This window comes from Malaya genurostris, chromosome 3 (assembly GCF_030247185.1).
Source record: "Malaya genurostris strain Urasoe2022 chromosome 3, Malgen_1.1, whole genome shotgun sequence".
Taxonomy (NCBI): Eukaryota; Metazoa; Arthropoda; class Insecta; order Diptera; family Culicidae; genus Malaya; species Malaya genurostris.
Window position 1 is genome coordinate 61,162,987 of NC_080572.1, and position 22,512 is coordinate 61,185,498.

General features: G+C 36.1%; 1 protein-coding gene across 11 annotated transcripts in view; it reads left to right on the plus strand.

The window, feature by feature from the left end:
- LOC131438789 (putative mediator of RNA polymerase II transcription subunit 26) overlaps nucleotides 1-22,512 on the plus strand; it is a 173,002-nt gene that overhangs the window by 100,723 nt on the left and 49,767 nt on the right. For 7 of the 11 annotated variants that reach the window (XM_058609062.1, XM_058609054.1, XM_058609053.1 and 4 more), the window contains exon 2: nucleotides 13,647-14,299. The exons of 3 other annotated variants lie outside the window; for them this stretch is intronic. In XM_058609062.1, the coding sequence (XP_058465045.1) occupies nucleotides 13,873-14,299 (427 nt within the window). In that variant the 5' untranslated portion in view covers nucleotides 13,647-13,872. The remainder of the gene's footprint in view (nucleotides 1-13,646; nucleotides 14,300-22,512) is intronic. One more of the 11 variants, XM_058609055.1, reaches the window with a different exon arrangement.

Consider the following 22,512-nt stretch of genomic DNA (forward strand, 5'->3'; position numbering starts at 1 on the left):
ACCATCATGTTTGTCTTCGACATCGAAATCACCATTTTTAAAACGTTGATACCACTCCCGACACGTTCTTTTACTCAGAGCAGCATCACCGTAAGTTTCTGAAAGCATTCGATGCGCTTCAGTTGCATTTTTTTTTAATTGTAACAGAAAAGTAAAACTTCCCGCAAATAGCGAGAATTGGGTATATAAACAGACATTTTCGAGCGTGAATAATACGAAAACAAGAACAACTGTCACTGAAACGGCGATTACAATTCGTTAGGCACTGTACACACTCACTTTAAAGGCATTATCATCTATGTATGTTAACCAGCCTTAGCCGGTACAGCCACCTATCGGAAAACGGGGGAAGCAAAGTTGTACACCTTATAATAAAAGCAAACTGTTTTGCGTGAAGAAAAAATGGCGATTTTTTTTTAATTTTCGTGTATAACGAAAGTAAATTGATAATATTCCGTGTCATTGAAAACATTCACACCAAACATTCTGAAGTAAATGTTTTTTTTTTGCCTTCTTTAAAATGATTTTACTGTTCATGTTCAGTACATTGTTACACGGAAAATCTCCTGATTACAATATGGCAATTGTTGTTTCCTTATTTTTAAATAAAAAATTTATTCAGGCCTATTCGCGTACCAGCTTTACCTGGCCAATTGAGCTTTAGCTATGATATAATAATTTCTTTATTATTGGATCTCATTGTCAGCCTTTTTTCTTGGGGGAAAGCAGGATTTTGAAGCACATCGTTTGTACCTCGTCTTATCATCAATTGCTTAATCGTTGCTATTATTGTCTAACGTATTATTGTGGGTGGTTTCCGCATTGTAGCTTTCAACAAACCTCGCAGCCGATTATTAACGTACAGAGTCATTGCATGATCCTATTGACACTAATAATCCTTCGAGGTCGGGTGTCGAATAGACGACAGCTGGCTTGTAAGACCAGTGCCCTATGCATTGAACCACCAACCCAGGTCTCTACCTCCAGCTTACTGACGTCTGTTTGTCACACAAAAGCGCGTTTAGAAAGTCAGTTCATGGATCGATATAATAGCTGGTTTATAAAATATTTTAACTGTCCGGTTCAACCCTGTGTCCGATCCGAAAATTCAATAATAAAAATTACCGCATTGGGCAGGGTACACTCTTAGAACTCCACCATTTTTCAACCGGTTTTGAAAAAAAAACAAAATTTATTTATGGTATACAATGTCGTTTATTAACAATTTACTAACCTCCTCCGACCCTGTATCGACCCTTTTTTGGGAATTTTGCATCGTTTGTGGCAAAATTCGGGCGCAATAGCAGCAATTTCTGTTGTAATAGTTTATAACCTTTTAGTTCTTCAATAGTCGCCGTTAAACGATTGTTTTTAATGTACTTCGAACCAATATATCTTCTGATATTTTTTTAATAATTATTTAGTAAACTCAATGGTGATCGTGCGTGCAGATAAATCTTTGATTAAAAAGTTTGATTAAAAAGTTTAAAGTTTAAATACGATTATTATCGTATGCATGTGACCAGTTAATGCTCGTAGGTTACAAGCGATTTACATGGATTCTAACCGAAAGTTACTCAAAAAGATACATATAAGCTTCTTTAAGTACATGCTTAATAAACGTATGCCGTTGAAGATACCGAAGAAAATTTTTCGACACGTATTTTTCGATGGAATGAATTTCTGATAGATAGTTCAGATCATGCACAAGTACTTCTAAATGGTCTGTTCCTAAAAAAAATCAAAACCCGTTACACCCCTCCCCCCCACCCCTCCATAAAAAAGTCTTCATCCGTACCCGTCCCGAATCCGACAAAATTTCATTTCGAAACCCGAATCGGACCCGAACCCGTAACCCGTAACCCGACCGAATTAAAATTTCAATGTTTAAACCGTAATCTGATCCGTTCACGTTTGAAAATAAAAAAAAAACGAAACCCGTACGCGAAAAAAAATGTTTCTCACTAAACCGTACCGGACCCGTACCTGTCGGTCTCGGGTTACGGATAAAAATACTCGAAACTCGACCGTATCTGTTCTAACTTCTAAATCACAATCATTCACATCCACTGGTATGGTGTATTTCGTGTATTCATATCATGTTGGCATATTGTTGTTGTCATTATCACATCCCATTGCCTAGCACTCTTTATAGAATATAATGAATAGAAATAGATAACACTATTTGTTTTATTCTTTTGAAGCAAATGCACATGTTTTAGATCGAGGTGTATTTACTACTTAACGGGTTGTATCTATTTGTAAATTTATATATTTTATTATGAATATTAAATTGCATACTATAAGAAACGAAATGATCTGGAATATTCATTACAGTAAAATTTCAGCTACAACAACGTACTATGTGGGGTGAACTATAACACTTTCTAAGTAGACGGAGCGAGCTTTGTAACCATTTGCTTTCCTTAAATCGTTTTCTATTATTAAATACAGAAGCATTGACAATCATTTGAATATTCTATGCATCCGACTGGGTTGGTTTTGAGCCCTAAGAGCCCGTATTGTTGAAGCGCTATGTCTTTCCGTGAGATTAATAAAAATTTATCGTAATTTCAAGATTTAAATTTTACTGTCATTCGTTTTTTAGATCAGAAAAAAACAGACGTGTTGCGTAAAAAACGTTTTTCGTATTAATCACGCTATGCTAATTCCATACCCGCTTTGTTTGATTCACCCGGGTTGGCGGTTCAATGCATAGGGCACAGGTCGTATGTTCGAACCCCGACCTGAAGGATTCGTAGTGTCAGTAGAATTGTAGCACCAACCATGCAATGGTTCTGTACACTCTGAATCGGCTGCGAAGTCTGTTGAAACAGAAGGTCAAATTCCACTACAGGAATGTAATACCAAGGCTTTGCTTTTTATTCGATTTGCGGTTCACGATTGTGGAAAAAATGAAATTTATAATTTCTGTTGCAAAAATGTTAGAGTATTCCGCTTCTCTCAAAGAAGTTATTGGTTAGTGGGTGTTTTTCCTAATCTTCACAATGTGATAAAAAAATGTTTTATGTGATATCGGTTCGTCATTTCTCCTTACAAGGTTTGTATTTTTCGAATGTGTTTGAGGAATACATGTCAACAATTATAATTATAATCAAATATGTGTATTTTGCACAAGCCAAAGAGCGGATGTTAATAGTTTTTTCAAACGTGGATTTTAATTATACTCTTCTATTTAGTGTGTTCGAGGCTGAAAAGTGGTTCGTTAATTTCGTACAAACCTTAGGAAAACCACAAGACTCCTTATTGGTTTTATTCTACAATTTCGATACACCAAACAACATATCCAAATTTGAATTCATTCACCGATCGAACATAGGAAGACAAGGTGACTCAATATGATTCCGAGATCTGTGATTTATTTTGCTGTCAAACGAGACTAACGATTAGACCAACCCTTGTTAAACTTCGAAAACCTCATCTGACAGTTTTTGTCAATTTCAAAATCAGCGTAACATGCACCGCAACTTGTAAGCTTGACCCGTGCCTGAGCATCGATCGAAATGGCCGGCGGCTGGACTTCAAAACAGTCCTATTAGCGTGGCATGTTATTCGATTACAACACATCTATTTACATGTTCACGATTGAAAGATTGAAAGCACGCCGAACCAAGGTTTTTTTTGGAGAAGGAAAAATATCAACAAGTGGCAAATGTGTACAACAAGAGCTATCGACCTTTGTCTTTTACATCTTACATCTTCAGTCGTTTCCCGATCGGTACTTATTTAAAACTGAAGATTCGACATTCACCTTTTACAACCAAATTGAGTTTCGATTGAGTAACCATGTATATTATCCATGCACAGCGTTTGCCAGCAACAATACAATGTAAAAACAAAGCTAATTTCCTGAACCCTATCCGGTTACGCCTGCTGCAGTCTGTTTTGAGGTTGGTTGGTTGGTTGGAACTGCATTAGCGATTGCCGTCTGTCACATGTACGACCGATCAGTCAACAATAAATCTGTAATTAAATATTTCCCTTCATTCGTACATTCTTGGCCGCCTCCGGTGTATCTCCCACGCATTTTATATTGTGCTTTCCTCGGTAATTCATGATCGACGTACTAACCTATATAGGAAAAGTTTTCCTGCGGGTGAAGCGGAAAGTGGGCGCAAGATTGTAGATTCCAAGCGATTTGATGCCAATCAGCTGTAGTCAACGTAAAACACAGATGTCAATCCAGATTGCGTAATCTGCCTCGTTTTATTATCGAGTACTGATGTTTTTTAATGGATAGATACAGGGAATACTTCGGTTGACTGATTGTGTATGTAAAACGGCCTGACCACACGCGATCATTTACCTGTGGTACAACTTTTCTAAGCGGCAAAAATTATGAAATGCGGACTCAATGGACGTTTGTTGATACTGATCGCAACGATTGTGATCCGCGATAGATATATGGAACAGGATTCCATATTGAGGCAGAAGAATATTAAAGAAATATCAAATATCATGAACATACGGCGTTTGAATTATTGGATTGTTGCAATAAGAAACATACAACGGAACATGGTAAATTTCCCAGTTTAAAGGAAAAGGCTAAGGTATGGTAATACTTTCTGAAGCGGAACATAACCTTCTTCTACAACAATTTGCGAAACCAACGCCTTATTCTTAAAACATTTGGGAGTTTCAGCAGTAGATTTCGCATTCTTAAGCAAAATTGATCGTGGAATCCCAACTTGAATTAAAGTAAGAAACTCCAACATTGACTTCACCCTTTATATATTATTCAATGAAGAGAAATATTCATGATATTATTCTATTTTAATTATTTTTTGTTTTCGGATTTATAATTCAATTACAAAATTTGTCATTTAGTTGTTATTTTGTAGTCTACTAATTGTTATTGTTATTGTTATTTTTGATATTCTCTTATTTCTTACTTCAAAAAATGAAAGGTAATATTCTACTATTGGGATATTTTATTGTAATGATAAAATTTGCAATTGTTTTGTAATTTTCTTCGACTCGGTGGTTTTATGCTATACATGTAACGTTTTGTGAATTGCGAACATTTTTTTAATATATACATAAAAACAAAATATATAATTAATCTCATAGAATCGCATTCGAATAAAAATTGTCATAATATTTATTACTTTGAATATTTTAATGGTTTGCGTCTGGGCTAAATACCATAATTTTAAAGGCGGCTTTCTAAGGCTACTCGCAACGCTGTGATGGATATTTGTTCTAAAATATAGCTTGAATTTATGGAACTTCACTCATCGTAGGATAATCACAGGAGCTCGTCCGTTGCAGTTCTTTGGTTCAGAGGTGACTGTGGTCGAACAAGTTAAATACGTCGAGGTTATTCTTGACTCAAAACTGAATTGGTCTGCTCACATTGACTTCAGAATTAAAAGAGCTTGCATGGCTTTCGGCCAATGCAGACGAGCTTTTGGAAAATCATGGGGACTCAAACCCAGATATATTCATTGGATCTACACAACTATTGTTAGACCAATTTTAGCATATGGATGTCTTGTATGGTGGCAGAAAGGAGAAGTCGCGACAGTTCAGTCAAAGCTAAATCATCTCCAAAGGATGGTCCTAATGGCGATGACAGGAGCATTCACGACAACTCCTACTGCTGCTCTAGAGGCGCTACTGTGCATTAAACCACTACATGTGTTCCTAAAACAAGAAGCATTATCTTGTGCATATCGTCTTAAGGTTACAGGGCTTTGGAACAGTAACCCATTAGATTATGCTACCAGCCACACTCGCTTGTGGTCTCAAATGGTTACGTGGGATGAGTATTTATTCGCTCCTAGTGACCTAACTCTCACATGCAGTTTTCCTTTCAAAACATTCAATGTGAGCTATCCTCTTCGTGAGGAATGGTTGTCTGGTTGTCAGGAACGACAACTTGATGAACACGTAGTTTGTTATACGGACGGTTCTCTGTTGAATGGTCGTGCTGGTGCTGGTGTCTACTGTCGTGAAATGAGGCTGGAGCAGTCTCATTCACTTGGTAGATACTGTACTGTGTTTCAAGCAGAAATCTACGCGATTCTGTGTGGAGTACAATCGGCACTTCAGCAGAGGATCTGTGGTAAGCGAATTTATTTTTGTTCCGACAGTCAGGTAGCCTTAAAAGCACTCAGTTCGAATGACTCACGGTCGAATCTAGTGATCGCATGTCGAACTCAAATTGAAGACCTCAGCATTTTAAATGCTGTTTACTTCTTATGGGTACCCGGTCATTCTGGTATTACTGGAAATGAATGGGCTGATGAGTTGGCTAGAGCTGGTGCAACGAATGATTTCGTTGGTCCTGAACCAGCTTTACCACTTTCAACTAGTTGGATAAAGCACAAGATTCGTTCTTGGGCTGTATCCAAACATGCCAGCTACTGGCGCAGCTTGCAAACTTGCGCTCAGACAAAAGCATTTCTACCAGATTTAAATCTGAAAATGTCAAAGTGTCTACTGCATTTCTCCAAGCATCATTGCAGTATTCTGGTCAGAGCTCTGACTGGACATTGCAAACTCAATTATCACATGGCTACTATTCAACGTGCTGAGTATTATTCGTGTGATTTGTGTGAATGCGATTATGGTACTTCATATCATCTGATATGTAACTGTCCCGCATTGACGCAGCTACGTATCCGGGTTTTTGGTTCTCCATACATGGTTGAGTCTGTGTATGCGGAGCTAAAATTGAAGGATATTCTCTCGTTTCTTACCCAATGTGGTAAGGAGCTATAGTCAGAAGGGTTCATCGTTCTTCCTGTAGTGAATGAATCCCTTCTGTATTCACCTTAAATAGGGTTTAGCAGATTGTTTGGCATCCTTTAGGGGGTGCCGAATTTACTTCTGCTCGTACATACTGCGAATCGTTCTGCATTCTTCCGGGAGTGCAGAATGGTGTCGCTTTTGTAAGATCTTCAAATCCTCTCGGGGGTTGGAGGTTTTATTAACAGCAGACTGTTCGGGACCTCGTAGAGGTTCAGAATTTACTTCTGCTTCCACTAAATGTGATCCTCAGCAGATTGTTCAGCATCCCTTAGGTATGCAGAATTTACTTCTGCTTTTATGTGTTTTTGTGTCGTCAATTTTTCCCATCCTCCTAGTCCAACCCTTACCATTTCCTTTCAATCCTTCCCTCTTATATATCGGGAAAATGATGCTAAAAACAAATTGATGGCAAGGCACAAATCTCCAAATATCAAGGGGAACGTGCCATTTGAGCCAATTTGTCCTGATTCCTGATTCCTGAAGGCTACTCGCAACGCTGTGATGGATATTTGTTCTAAAATATAGCTTGAATTTATGGAAAATAAAGCTCGCGAAAAATTTTTTTCTATATTTTTCTGTTTATTTTTTTATTGGAATGGTGTGAACTCACTGTGATGCTACAAATCAGAAACAAACAAACAAAATAAATGATTTTGAAAACGATGTGAATTTTTACCACGAACTTCTAGAAAAGTTTCTGGATGATTATGAACTTGAGTGCTTTTGAAGGAAACTGGATTATTCAGGGCAAAACATTCAAAGCTTATTTTGACAATTTCTGATTTCTGAAATCGAGTCCGACGCTTTGATATTTCTTCTGTCAGATTTCGTTACACCACTCACACAAGAAATACAACACATTGATCTATTCGTGTTTCAAATTTTCATTAATTTGAAACAAATTTGTCAAGCAGCTTTAAATTAGTTTCTAATTCGTACTCGAAAAAAGAACTAGATCTCAGCGTTGCGATTAACATGTTTTAGTCGTAAATCTGGAAAAGATCAGCCCACATGAAACAAAAGAGCTTTGCGAACAAACGTAGAAATCTGAAATGTTTCACAGCAAAATGTGAGGTTAACATAGTATACATTTTCCCGCCAATTTCGTATGAAAACGTCATATCAAATCAATCGCCATCTCTAAACGAATTGGCCACGATCCTCGTGGATAGAAGGTTGCGTGGATGATGGAACGAACGCTGGTTAATTTCGTCAATGGTTAGGCTGACAACCAGAAGATCTGGGTACCATTGCAGTATTGTATAACAGAGTTACCATATTCACAGATTATTTGTAAATCCACATATTTCTTTCCATTTTGCTACACAGATCACAGATTTTATCAAAGTTCATAGATATTTACAATTTTTTATGAATATTTCATCGAAATGGGAGATTTTCGAAACATTTTTCACAGATTTTTACATATTATGAGTTTCCTTGTCTTGTTGTGTTGCTTTTCACAATGAATGACGGTCTTGTGGTTTCTCTGAAATTATGCCATCACATAGGAACCGTAGATATAAGACTTCTTGATTATTCTGCGTGACAGGACTTACTATACGCGCCCCAGCAGAGTTGAAATTTGCCAGTCACATCAAATGATCTTGACAGACTGACTAAAATCATCGTCAACTGTAATCTGTACTGTGAAAGTGACTGTCAAATCAGCTGTTTTTCAAAGAAGGGCGAATCTTACGAAAGTGAATTAATCGAGTTTCTCTCTCCTACGTATAAATGCTTCAAAATCCTAAACATATTCCTAAAAAATCGGTTTCTGCAAAAATCTCAAACTTAGTAATACTATGAACTATAAAGGGCGAAACTTTATGTTCCATGATAACAAACAGGGCGATACTTCAATTGCTGGCAAGGAAGGGCGAAACTATTAATTTCCGTTATTTTAGATGGTTTCCACAAATAGAGAATGATACGATAAAATTACCCACAGATTTGTCTTAGTCGCGGAAACCAGACACTTTCACGAAAAATGCCTGAGAGCGTAACTTCATAGTTCACACTGGGAGCATAGAAGTGAACAAATAAAAAAAAGGCCAATCTCTTTGTTGTTTTATTCAATGGATATAGTGGAAAAGTGGAAAAAATGCATATCTTTTAAAGATAAACCAACAGATCATCGTTCATAAAAAAATGATCTTCTAAATAGGAAATGAAACCAAAGTCGAAACATTAAAAAAAATTGACCTAAATAACCAAGTACATTGGAAAACAAAAAAAGTAGTACATATTGTGTAAATTGAGAATATAATTGAAAAGCAAAGAATCAACCTAACGATAGCTTCGCGTCGTGAATAAATTTTAGAATCACTAGAAAAACTGAAACCAACTGCTTGCACGCATTACGATTTTTTTAGTTATCGCTGCCAATTAGTTGTGATAGCGCAAAATAAGATAGCGGCAGATAGATAACGAAACCTTTTCTGCACCAAATGATTCAAATGATCGTGCTCTCCATATTTCTGTGTCAGTGTCAAACTAAGAATTTGTATGAAACCATTACAGAACTCAAATTAGTATATAAATTTGCATTAATAATGAAAAAATTACCATACACACTTAGAAAATTTCGCAGAATTCGGTAATTTTTTACTGAATTTTCAACAGCGGAGCCTTCGGTAATTAAATTGATTACCGATCGTTGAAAAAATTACCATACACACTTAGCAAATTTCACAGAACTCGGCAATTTTTTACCGAATTTTCAACAGCTGAGCCTTCGGTAATCAGTTCGGTAATTAAATTTATTACCGATCGTGCGGTAATTGCTGAACTGTCAAACAACTACCGTACACTGTAAACCAATAGGATCTAACTAATTGTTCGGTAATTTATTGTTTGTTTGTTTGTTTTCCTTTGGAGAAAATTCTGTATTTTCGGATTTCAAAAAACTACACAAATTCACAAAAACGAATGAAGGTAATTACAACCTGTTGTGGCTATGGTTTTATTCCACAAAAAAGGGTCAAATGTTCCAGCTGACCGGAATTATGAGCGCCTTTCAAAACACTGCACAATCCGTCGACTCCACTAGAAATTACCCTCGAACGATTTGTGTAGGCAGCAAGTGGACAAGTGATACAAAATTATTTTCTGCCTATAACTAAACAAAAAGCTTTTAGTGGTTCAAATGTTTTAAAACCTTTTGCGCCTGTACCTCAATTCATTCGATGAACTCTTCAAGACACTTACTAAAAACTGTTTGACAGTTAGTTTCATGACAATCAGTTTTCACAGAAGTTCGGTTATTGGAAGATAATTTTACCATACGGACAGTATGGTTTTTACCGGCGACTATTCAGATTGACCGTATGAATTGTATATCTATTTACAAAATTCTGTAATGAAAATTTACGTAAGACTGATCGTCCGGTAAAAATTTGCATAATTATTGTAAAAGAAAACTCATGTACCGAAATATCGGTCATTTCTATAGATTACCGAAATTTCTCGTCAAAAATATTACCGAACAAAGGAATTAAATCTTAGTTTGTAGAGAGTAAACCAGAAATGTCGTTTACTTTTCGGTTGGTAGTGAAGAGCTGATCAAGTCGATAGCTTCGAACAAATCAAGCAGAGTTTAAAAGGTGTTACGATCAAAACTCGGTCAAACACATAACTCGGACAAACTATATTTCACGACTTCCGACTTTTGATTTCCCAACCTAATCTTCCTGGATATGAACAGACGTTATCCGGTGAATTCTATTAAGTTGATGGCAGTTGATTTAACCATTTATTTTCGTCGATTTCGCGAGTAGTTTGGATTTTCGCAACGCACAAGCAAAATTCTGATGCATTGCTTCTTTTGATTCTATACCACCTTCACGACTGAAGGGCAAATGGCAAATCTTCAATTTCATGATCTTCAATTTCATGATCTGATTTTCCAACTAGTCATCGGTAGCGGCTGGTCGGTTGGAACTTGTATGCTGAATTGGTGACGTTGGTACGCATCGATGGTTCTCTTTATCTGTAAAATAAAAAGATTATCTTTATTTGTAATAAACAAGAAAACTGTGAATAATTTTTTACATTCTTGAACCTAATGTTTTATGTGGAAACAGATATTTGTATTACGAACCTTCTCCTCATTTGGACTACCACCAATTATAATCATTTTTTCTTCAAAAAACAAGCACAGAAAGAAATAATGTAATTTACACGAGATGTAAATCAATAGTAACATGGAATAGACATGAGTTGAATCGAAATTTTGATTGAAAACCTTCATCGATGTAAAACTAAATTGAATTTCATTGAATTTTCAATGAATATAACTGTATCTTTCAATTAACGCTTATTTTGCGATTAAATTATATTGAAACGTACAGAATTGTAAAGTATTTTTATGTTTAATTACCTGCTCCAAATATGTGCATGAAAATAGATGTAAATTCACAAAATATTTTTATCTGTGAGACATTATAATATACATTTGTACGAATTCAAACGCACCTGTACTATATGTGTATCTACTGCCCTAGCTTAATTTTAATTATTCCTCTCATTATGGTTATGGTACCTTAATCTTTAGAGCGATAAGAGTTCAGTTTGAGAATACGCTTATCTAATGGAATTCAAACTATTTATTGATTGTTGTCGAAATTTCAGTTGTTTTGAGTACTGTTCGATAAAGTACTATTTTATAAAGACAACCGAACAAGAAACACATTCATCAGGCTTCACATACACAATCATTTGTTTTTTACGGATAGAGAAACCAATTTGACCCAAGACTGATGTTTAAAAAAGGCGCATGTACTTTTGACACCACGCTTTTCACATAGTTAAAACTCGGAACCTATTTCTTGTGCCAAAACAGTGTCTATCGGTTTCATGTCTTGCGTTAATTTTAGGAGAAACGTCGCTATGATTATTTTATGCTTTTAATTATATTTAATCATAGTTTTAGAATCATATTCTTTTATTTGAATGGTTATTATGTATAAATAACTTAACATTTTGCAAATACTTTCAGATTTTTTAGTACCTAATTTTGGTCGTCGCCGGGTTGAAAAATTAAGAGTAAATATTAAAACAAAAATTGTTAGTTGAACGAAATGATAGTTTAATAAAAAGAGTCTCCAGATTTGAAGTGTCTGTCATTGAAAGAATCTAGTAATCGAACGAAAGAAAAAAGGAACTCCTGCAATTGTCACCTTCAATCAAATTAAAGCAGGAACCCAGTGAATCTTTTCTTGGCTATCTTCTCTGCTGGATTTCGCTATTAATGTAATTTCGTCGGATACGAGATAAATACTAAAAAGGCAAACAGAGTCTGGCTTCGCGTGTTCGATGATGGTTCCTAATACACTGAGGTCTTTTTTTACGCGGGGGATACGTACCGCAAAAAACGCGTAACTTCGGGAATCCGCATACAAACCACGTAGCTTCGGAAATCCCCATGAGAAAGGCCGCGTAACAAACGCATATAAAAAACCGCGATCAATCGAAGGAGACTCTCGTTCAATCGCGTATTCAAAAGCATGGCGATTGGTTGACCTGTTCGATTGAAAATATCGATCATTACAAATTTTGGTTGCCTTGTTACACGTCAATAGATCGAACAACCCCATGGGGCTGATCCTTGTAGCATTTTTTATTTATTTCAAAAAATCGTTTGTAAAATTGTCTTATTTAAATTATTAAGGTGAATCAATACAGCCTGTGCTGTATCTGTATACATGGAACAAATTAAACAAAGTGGTCGAACAAGGTAATGGTGTCCCAAATTTATAGTCAAATTAATTTTTCGAATTACGCTAGCTCTCGCAATATTCTAACAATGGCCAAATGAAATATATAAGAATACATTCAGATATATTCATACAAATTGTAACGTGGATTTTTATAAAATGAAGGGCGTAACCGTGCTTATTCATTTACAATATCAACTCTCTGTTCATTATCTTTATGTTGTCAAAAAACACTTATTATAAAATTAATATGCCTCCGGATCAAGTAAACATTTTAAATAGTTCTTGTTTTTCAATGCTTACTCTGTACCTTACCATTAATTTATTAAACAATACATCGAATCACTTGAGGCAGTAGGTGCTATCCGGGCAGAACCGGTTAACAGCGTGTATGGTTTCCGGTTATATTCAAACCGTAATCCAAAATACATCTGCTGGTGTTAAAATTTCACAATAACTTTTATCGTATTCAGCAGAATAACTTCTCATGTTTGAACTATTTGAAGCATTGAAAAAGTTGCAAATAATGAAAAAAAAATTATTTCATTACAATAAAAGCGAAGACAGATTTCTGAACAGTTCACAACTTCCAAATCTGTTTCAGTTTATTTCGTGCTACCTAAGACTTAGCTCACCAAATGATGCCACCAAACGTTATCTTATGGCAAAAATAAATACATACACAATTTTTGTCTGCAGAATGTGTTATCGCAGTAAATATTGACCACATGGTCTTTCTGTGCTATGCGGCTCTTTCACTCAGTTGGACATCATGCCTTGTGAAGACCGGATTTCGCTATTTTGTGTTTTCACGTACGCCGGTCGCACATCCGTATCTAAGTACAATCCGTCATTCGCGGAAGCTGCTTCCGGTGCTGTAATCCAGTTACTTAGATGAATTATTCATAACCAGAACGAACTAAGATGGTGAATTTTGGTGTATCACAGCGTGATTTCTAAGTTTGTTTATTGATAACAGTTCGTATACCCGCTGATGAGATCTCACAAAGTAAAAGAAAAGCTGGAGGCCAACTAGAATTACCACCCGCTGATTGTCCGTGTCAACCACATACACACAAACACAGACCTTCGAAATCAACAGTCCACGCTTGGTCCGATGCGTATTTACCTCAACAACGTAATTTCATTTAGGTCAGCTCTCCGTGTTTTGTCTTGTTCAATCGATTTTAAACAATGATTCACGATGGTTACCCAGCGATTACGAAGAAAAGTGAAATAAAATTTATCGAAATTGGACGTTAATTAAGCAAAATTGTGGGCAGATAGCATAAATCGAGCGATTCGAAACTGCCACCACAGTGAGTGAATGAGTGTATAGTGGATAAAAATTTGCAATCGAAAAAAAATCATACAAATAATGTGGAATAAATTGTTCAAAAGTAAATCGAAATCTTCGAAAAATCTTTCCAGTAATGGGTCAACTTCCACGGCACCGTTTTCTCCGGTGACTCAGGAACAGGAAAAGCCCATCAACAACGTAAACAACAATGATCTCAAAAATCACTACAACGAATATCCTCCGGATTCGGTTGTTTTCCGGTACGACGATCATGCCATGAGGTTCGAGCAGAACAGGGATTCCGTCGGTACTCAGATGTGTGGGATTCCTATGCGCAAATCCAAGTTTTCCAATGCATTCAAAAGTCTTAGCTTACGTCGTGGCAGTACCAAGAATCAGCTAAAACTCTACCCGGCCGGAACGAGCGGCGATATTCAGATCGCGACCAACGAAATCAGCTTTAGCACCAGCAGTAAACGAGCCTCACTGAGGCCCACCAAATCAGGTATGTCTTTAGGGAATGGCGTATTTTCTTTCTCTGCTGGCACACACTCTAACTGTTCCTGTGCACAGCTCTTATCGTTAATTAATCGAAAAGACCGCTCCAAGTTCGTGTACCGATACTGTTATGGACGTTGCGGTGAAAAAAAAATCTCACCCCGAATGTTGTTGGACACCACTGGCACCAGAAAACCGCGAGAGAGCCGACATTAAGGTTTCGTTCTGCAGGTGCCACTTGAATAATTGAGACCTGTGTGGTTTTCATGAGTGTAGTTATTTAAGGTAACAGTACAATCGGTGGTGGTGTTTCATGTGGAGATAATAACTTAATCCAAATGTTTGTATTTTACGTTTTTCTGGACATGTTCAATAAGATTCGTTGCTAAAGATAAGGAAACAAGTTTACCGCTGTGTGAGTACCTAATGGGTCAGTGACATCCAACAACAAGCGCCGAAATGTTCAAATGTTCAAGTAATATGGAGACTTGAATAACATTTATAAGAATAAATTTCATTTCGGTATATTTAAGGGAGAGTGGTCGGTTTACGTCACCCTTTTATTTTAAGCTCATAACGTCTGACTTACTGCACATTATGCGGACATCTATACATCAATGGAAAGCTGAAGTCCCTAGGGGCTGTCCATAAAAGACGTCACGCCGCAAGGGGGAGGGGGGTGTTTCATAAAACGTGACCTTTTGTGTCCAATATTTTCAATATTCCACAATAGTCGTTTACATTCTATAGGAAAACGTGTATTTGTTGATGTAAAAGCTTCTTCTTGTAAATTCGGAAATGAATGATGCAGGAAATCATTTCTGTTGTGATCAGCAAAAGTAAATTAGCGAAATTGATAAATTTTGCCTAATATGAGTAAAAAAGAAAAAGATGCCTTCAAACGGTTTAACTTAAGTTATGCACTGACAATTTTTTCAGTAATTTGATTTTCTTGCGTTGATAAAAGTATATCATAATAATTTATTAATTTATCTGATTCTGATGCAGTTTATTAAATTGTACTCCATTATAAAAAGGGCGGGAGATCAACGATTTCAGACGTAGATCATGTCATGTCTTATCTTGATCATATGTGATTTTCCTCCATCAACATCAAAGCTTATCGAATCGTTCAATGATTGAACTTACATAAATCAAGAATCATTTTAGCTCAAAATCACTACCCATTGTGTGACGGAAGATCAGTACCGATATTGATCGATGTGATTTAAAATTCACTGATCAACTGATCATGAAAAGATTCTCCGGCAGTGATCTCGTTTTGATGAGGTTATGGTCTTTATTTTTTCAGTCCTGTATGCTACACTAAGGAAATATTATTCTTTTCCTAAAACAATAATATATCTGTGTACCCCTAAGAGGAATGAAACAGATGATTTAAATGTTTCATCAATTCCAACCAAATACTTTTGTTAATTTATATAATTGATATTATATTAGTAGTTTTAGGGATATTTTTTAATCTAATGACAGCATGTAATAAATCGATTTTTCCCTCATATTTGTATGGTTTGTCATACATATTGAGAATGTATTGAGATGAATTTTATTTATTTTGAATTCGTGACATGTGACATACGGTGGGTGGGGTGTCTTTGCATCTGTGACAATTTGTGACAAAGGGGGGATGGGGAGTCAAAAAACGTCAAAAAATGTCTGACGTCTTTTATGGACAGCCCCCTAGCTAATAACTGATTAATAAACTAAGTTGATTGATTTGATTGAAAAAAAATTATTATCAGTAAAGTAAAGTGATAAATTTTTGCAATTTCATAAAAGGTGTTCGTTTACCGTCACCCCAAGAAATTTAGGAAAAATGTAAGTAAAGAATGCAGTTATTCAAAGGAAAACCAAAATTTATTCCTTTCGAAGGCGTTTTGGACAAAAGTCTTCATTGTCTAATTGGTGACTTCGCCTTGGTCTCTTGGTCGATGGTTTGGATGGTGGCGTCTTTGGTATTGATTTGGCCGGTCTTCCACGTTTTTTTCTTAGCCGGAGCATCTGTTGTATGAGCAGCTAGATGTTTGGCCAAAACATTGCACAGTGGAAAAATCTATGAAAACCCGCAAAGAATTCTGTAACTCATGAAGTAATTGAGGTAGGTCAACAAACTAAAGCGTTTCTTATGTAAAAATGGAAGAACTTACACTGGCCGCACGAAACGTTTTGATGACTATTTTACCCAATTTCCTTTATTTTATGGTATTTTATTGAAAATTGGTCTTAAATCATGGTAAAACTTATTGGAAGTTTACTAAATCTAGCTTATCTTAAAGAAAAAAGTCTGTAGAACCGAATGGAAGAACACTGGCCGCACGAAACGTTTTGGTGACTATTTTACCCCATTCTCTAAGCAGGAATCGATTTCTTCCGAATTTCCTTTCAAAGTGAATAATGACAGGTGGGTTAAAAACGCAACAAATGTACAAAGTTCTTTCGAGTGCTTTGCATTTCACAGATAATAAGGATTTTTACCTGCATCTTTGCTTTGTGATAAAATAGTCGTATAAGTGACGTAACTAACAAACTGGGTTTATAAAGGGTGATTTTTAACTGGTATCTTTTTGGCAACACTGTTTTTGACAGATCACGCGTGAACCGTGTCTTGTGGCATTGTCAAGCTTGTTCAGTTTGGTATATAATTTAATCATGAATCGTCGTTTGGTCTATAATTTAACCATGAATGGGCACTGGCAAAGTTGTAGGAAGATACACTTTTTATCGAACATTGTGTTCTGCGACGAAGCTCATTTCTGGTTGAATGGATACGTAAACAAGCAAGATTGCCGCATCTGGAGTGAAGACCAGTCAGAAGCATTTCAAGAGCTACCAATGCATCCCAAAAAGTCATTATGGTATTATGGATTATGGGCCGATGGCATTATTCGTGAAATATCGGCCAATATGTAGTCAACCAACTGCACTCTTTTCTTTCAGCACAAAGATTATCACACTTTGATATCGCGTGTAGTACTAAAATAAACTTATATTTGCACCGTAACCCGTCGGTATAATAAAATCGCGCCTCTGTGCCCGAAAATTTAAAATTTCAAAAGCTTGCTTTAAAGAAGTGTGAAAATGACTACTAAATGATAATATTTTATTTTCTGCTTATCAAATTTCATTGAAAACAGGCCAGTTTCCAGAAATTGGCATAATATTGCAAATAGAACAGATAATTCAAACTATCATTGAACAAGGTAATGTACCCCAAAAATAGTTTCAATTGTTGTATGCTAAGTGCAATCCATATTTTTGAAATTTTGTCTGATAATAATTCGATATCTTCCGTAACATTACCTTTACATTCCAACTTGCTGAAGACACCGTTACGTTGCATCAATTATTGGCTTGACAATTTTACTTTGATGAGGCTGTAATTTAATTATCGGTTGTACTATACGCACAGATAGGCAAATGCCTGCTAAACCAAACCAATATCTGACATAACTGTACGAGTAGCGCACGTACAGAAATGCATCGGCTAGAGCGTATTACAACCTGTCGAACCTGCTGAAGTATAAGCGAACGATACACATTGAAATCTCTACTTGAATGTGCTATAGAATACAAATATTTTTTTCATACAGTGTTCGTAAATTAAACACTTGTTATCTAAAAAGCATTGTCTGAATGTGTCGACTTGAGCGTTAGTATCAGAGTGAGTAGATTTTTTTTTCTTTTTCATATTTCTAATCTAATATACCTAAAATATTTTTTTAAATATGATATCTGAAATAACATTAACGTCCCGGAGACCAAAATTGTGATTTATGCTATTTCACTAATCCCTTTCATTATTTCATATCTCAAATCAATTTGAAACCAAAGCAAGTTCCGTAATAAATTATCTTATTTCGAATTGACATGATTGGTATTCTTGGAGGTTGTTTTAGTATCTCATATTTTATGAGCTAATCCATATGTAAAACATATCTGAACATGTCGAATTGAGAGTTAGTGTCAGAATGAATAAGTTCATTTTTATTTAAAGAGGGAGAAATCGTGTACCAACAAATTGTTTTTTGTTTTTTTTTCTCATTCAGATGTACCTAAAATAATTTATTCTTTTTGACATAATTATTCCTCAGTTCAAGCATGTTATTCATTAATATGCCAAAAATCTTGCATCGAATGCATGTTTTATTGCTATTTGACCTTCCAACGAATGAAACTCAAAACTTGCATAATTTGCCAATCATTTGATTTGGTCTCTCCACGTCTTCGGTTGTAGACGGCAGTCCAGCAAAACCAACCGGGCTCGTGTTGTGTTGATTAGCGATATGGAAAATTAATGACGGCATCTATCCCGTTCAATTAGCATAAGTGATGGCGATCTGTTTGCGTTTGCTCTTCACGAAGCCGAACGCTTCGTTTTATTTTTTATTTTTTTTAGTTTTGCTACTCAAGTATTCTTCTTTTGATTTTTCTGCCACTTTAGTTGTTATTCGTGTCGAGCTGGCCGCAAATGTCACACCGGCTGGTGGAACTGACTTCACGTTGATATTATTCTAAACGACAACAGGTTGCGGTGCGTTCATAATCGAAGTGGCAAATAAGTCTGGAACCGGTTTTGTTCAAGCATAGTGATAGTGAGCTGCGGTATTTGATGTTATTTGCCAAATTTTAAATACTCGATAAAGTTGGAAATGGCTTTAAAAAAGCGAATAATTTGTTGGGGTTTTGAAATACTTCGAATCAGGCTTATAACGCACACATTGTACTGAATATTCAGCAAGAATTTCCGTTTCACTAATAGTAGAGTTAGAAGAATTAGAAGGAAGATTTTTCCAGATTTTTGGTTACTAAGACAACTTTTTACCTCATGAATACTTGGATACAATTTATTTAATACAATTAAATTGGAAGATATTACCTAAGTAGCAATTGAAACCTGTTATAATTGGCATGTTTCACAATTGCTTCAGATCGGTTATTTTTGTTAGATATGTTAGACAATTAACGGGTGGCAACTAAAATTTTGGAATTACTTTCTCAAGCTGTCAAAAAAAGACAAACATACTTGAAGATGATCTGATTGATTGAAATTAAACATACATTGTCCATTGTTGAAAAAAAATAGTGAACATTTGAAAACGGTCCGTAATCGGATGTTCGGCGAAGCTTCCGTTTGATGTCGGAACAGGAGCGTTGTACGGCCTTCATGTCAACTTTGCGAATGCATCTCTTGATTCTACCAATCAACTGTTAGCAATTCGTGGCTCTCCAGTTATTTTTGTACACCAAGGTACTCAAAACCCTGAAGAAATCTTCGATTAGGCGACACTGAGGTAGATTTATCGGGTTGTGGTTTTTGGGTACAAATGCGATCGAATGGGTATTCAAGAACGATTGTGATTTTTGGCGCAATGCGATGATGCTTTACCCGGCCAAAACACGTATTGTCCATCAGCATGATGTTTTTGAAAAAAACGGGATCAAAACTTTCTACAAACATTCGTTCTGGTACACATCTTGATTGATTGCCAACCCAGATGGTTTGAACCATGGCTTATAAATGCCTTTCTCGGAAATGACAGTGTACAGCATCACTTTCTGTTCAAACTTATGTTTAAACTAATATTTTTTGTTCGGATGTACAGTAGAACTATCCGTTGAATAGTATCGATCGTTTGCGGGAAGTAACTTTCGTCGTCTAAAACAAAACTTTTTCCGGAAAAATTTTTAATCAACCAGCGGCATTGGGAATTCAGCGTTGAAATCTGTGCGTCAGTATATCCCGGGGCTCGTGTCTTCTTTCGGTACTTTATTCCGAGTCTTTTCAATGTTTTGCAGATGTACTGGTGAGAACAGTTGAACTTTTTTGCGGCATCCCTTTGACTTAGTGAATCCATGTTGTTGAAGGCACGAGAAAGAGAACGAAGTCCTTTTGCGTCCATAATTTTGGCTGGTCTTCCACTACCTTCCTTACGAGCAGTAGTTGGGCATCTTAGGATATTGTAAACTGTCGAAGCCGCAACATTTTTGCTTTTAAAACGTTGTACCGTATACTATTTGCCGAGATTTCTGTGCAGTTCGTAGAACTGTACAATGCGCTCGTGAAATACTTCTTGTTTCGACGGCATTTTGAGCAAAACTGAGCAAGCATGAACAAACCAGAAAATACTAGCAGAAAGAGAAGAAGGAGAGCTAACACATACACACTCTTAGTTCTTTCTGAGCACGTTTGTTGTTGAGCATACAGGCCTCGAAAAAAATCCAAAATTTTAGTTGCCACCCGTTAATTCAACACGTTTTTGTAAGGGATGTAAAACTCATTCATATTACTGCTTGTGAAACCAACTCAAACCCCTGAATGGTTTAAGTTCTACATCCAGTTTTTCAACTAACTGTACGAAAAGATCATTTGAGCAGTTTCAATGCCGGTTTCCACTTAGCAAATATTACTGTTGTGAAACATATGAAACAAGAAACTTGTTGCACATCATACAAGAAAAGTACGCTTTTCCAATCGCATAATCGTTGCGAGAAGAGTTAATAAATTCAGTACTAGAACAATGTTTGCTACTTGAGTAACTGGTCTGTTGTACTTTTTATGCTATAATTATTTTTGTTGTTCTTAGCTAATTCTATTGCTTTGCACTTCTTAGCGAGTGGAATGTTGAATGTATAACATAATTTGCTTTGTTCAATTGAACGAAACACTTTTTTACCTTTTTTATAAATTCAAAAAAAAAACAGGTATAGAATTCATTTAAACTTTAGAAAAATTTCCCGGAGGGCAGAGTGTCATATACCAATCGATTCGTAGGGCGTAGATCTCAGAGATGCCTGGGCTGGTTTTGGTTGGACTAGTTGCAAATGAAAACTATTCAAATACATTAGTCATAATAATTCATCGCCATACGAGTCGTTTTGGGTTATCCCTGAATACCGGTTCTGGAAGTACCGAAAATAATGACCAAAAGCTCTAAAGTGGAACTCATTTCGCCATTTCATGGAATGCTCAGATTCAAAGGAAGTATACAATTTCTCTTTTCGATCCGACTTGTAGTTACGAAATTACAGGGTTAAAACTGTCATTTGCCATAGACCGAATGTGCAGAGATACCAGAAGGTTACCTCTCACGAACGAATGTGAGGTGATCGATGGGTGAAAACATTACTACGACAAGCATCTGAATGGCGAAACACAAGATGCAGAGAACGACACAGAACTCAATCTGGGTGCACGCTCAGCCGATGACAGATTCCCAGCACCTGACCTATCGGAGATAGGTTTAGTTTTATTTTTAGTTTAGTTTACTTTATTCATTAAGATCATTGTTCTAATGATGATGTTTTGAACAAAATCTTGAAGAACGAATTAATAATTCTCGGAAAGTTACAAATTATTGGATATACAAATCAATTCGGTCCGTTTTTTTTGGGTCAAAAATGCATTTATTTCACAATAAAAAGGATTTAAAGATTATTCAAACTATCGTCCATCGTTAGTTACTAATTTTTCCCATCTCTTAAGCAATTTTCAAATTCCATCTCGAAACAATGTCTCTTTTTTTCGAGATGATTCAAGTTTTGGAAGCTAACAAATTCTTTAAAAAAGATATATTTGAGACTTGAATAAAAACTTTGTTTATTTGGGAGTAAACTAATATAAAATTTCCAATTTGTTAATTGTTATGAATTAAATTTAGAATTTTCCCCTTTTGTGTATCGCAAATGATTTTTTCAGCACATTTCACCTTGTACTTTCGGAACCGGAAACGTTCTATGGGAAAAAAGACCTTTCATTTGAGTTGTGAAGATCGGTTCAATATGGGAAGGGAAGGCCCATTATATTGGTTAGAATCTTCGTGATCTTTTCTCAACTCTGGAATACGTTATCAGAATGTGCTGCAAAGTCTAAAATTACAACATGTCACTTTTTCAACAAAGTTCGTTCTGTCTTTATTAGATGGCGCAGTGATATATGGGATTACCCACAACTCACCGCTTAGCCCATCTCTCCATTTTAGCCCGCATTCCCCTATTCTTTTTATTTAAAGATATTTTTATTTAGGCCTATTTGCGTACAAGCTTTACGTGGCCGATTGAGCCGATTTTTAAAATAACTTTTTTTTAGTTGGATCTCGCTGTCACCCTTTTTCTTCTAGGTTCTAGGGGGAGAGGAGCTTCCATTTCCCTCCTGCGAGGATTGAGGGGCACTTCGTTCGTGGTTCGTCTCGTCATCCATTG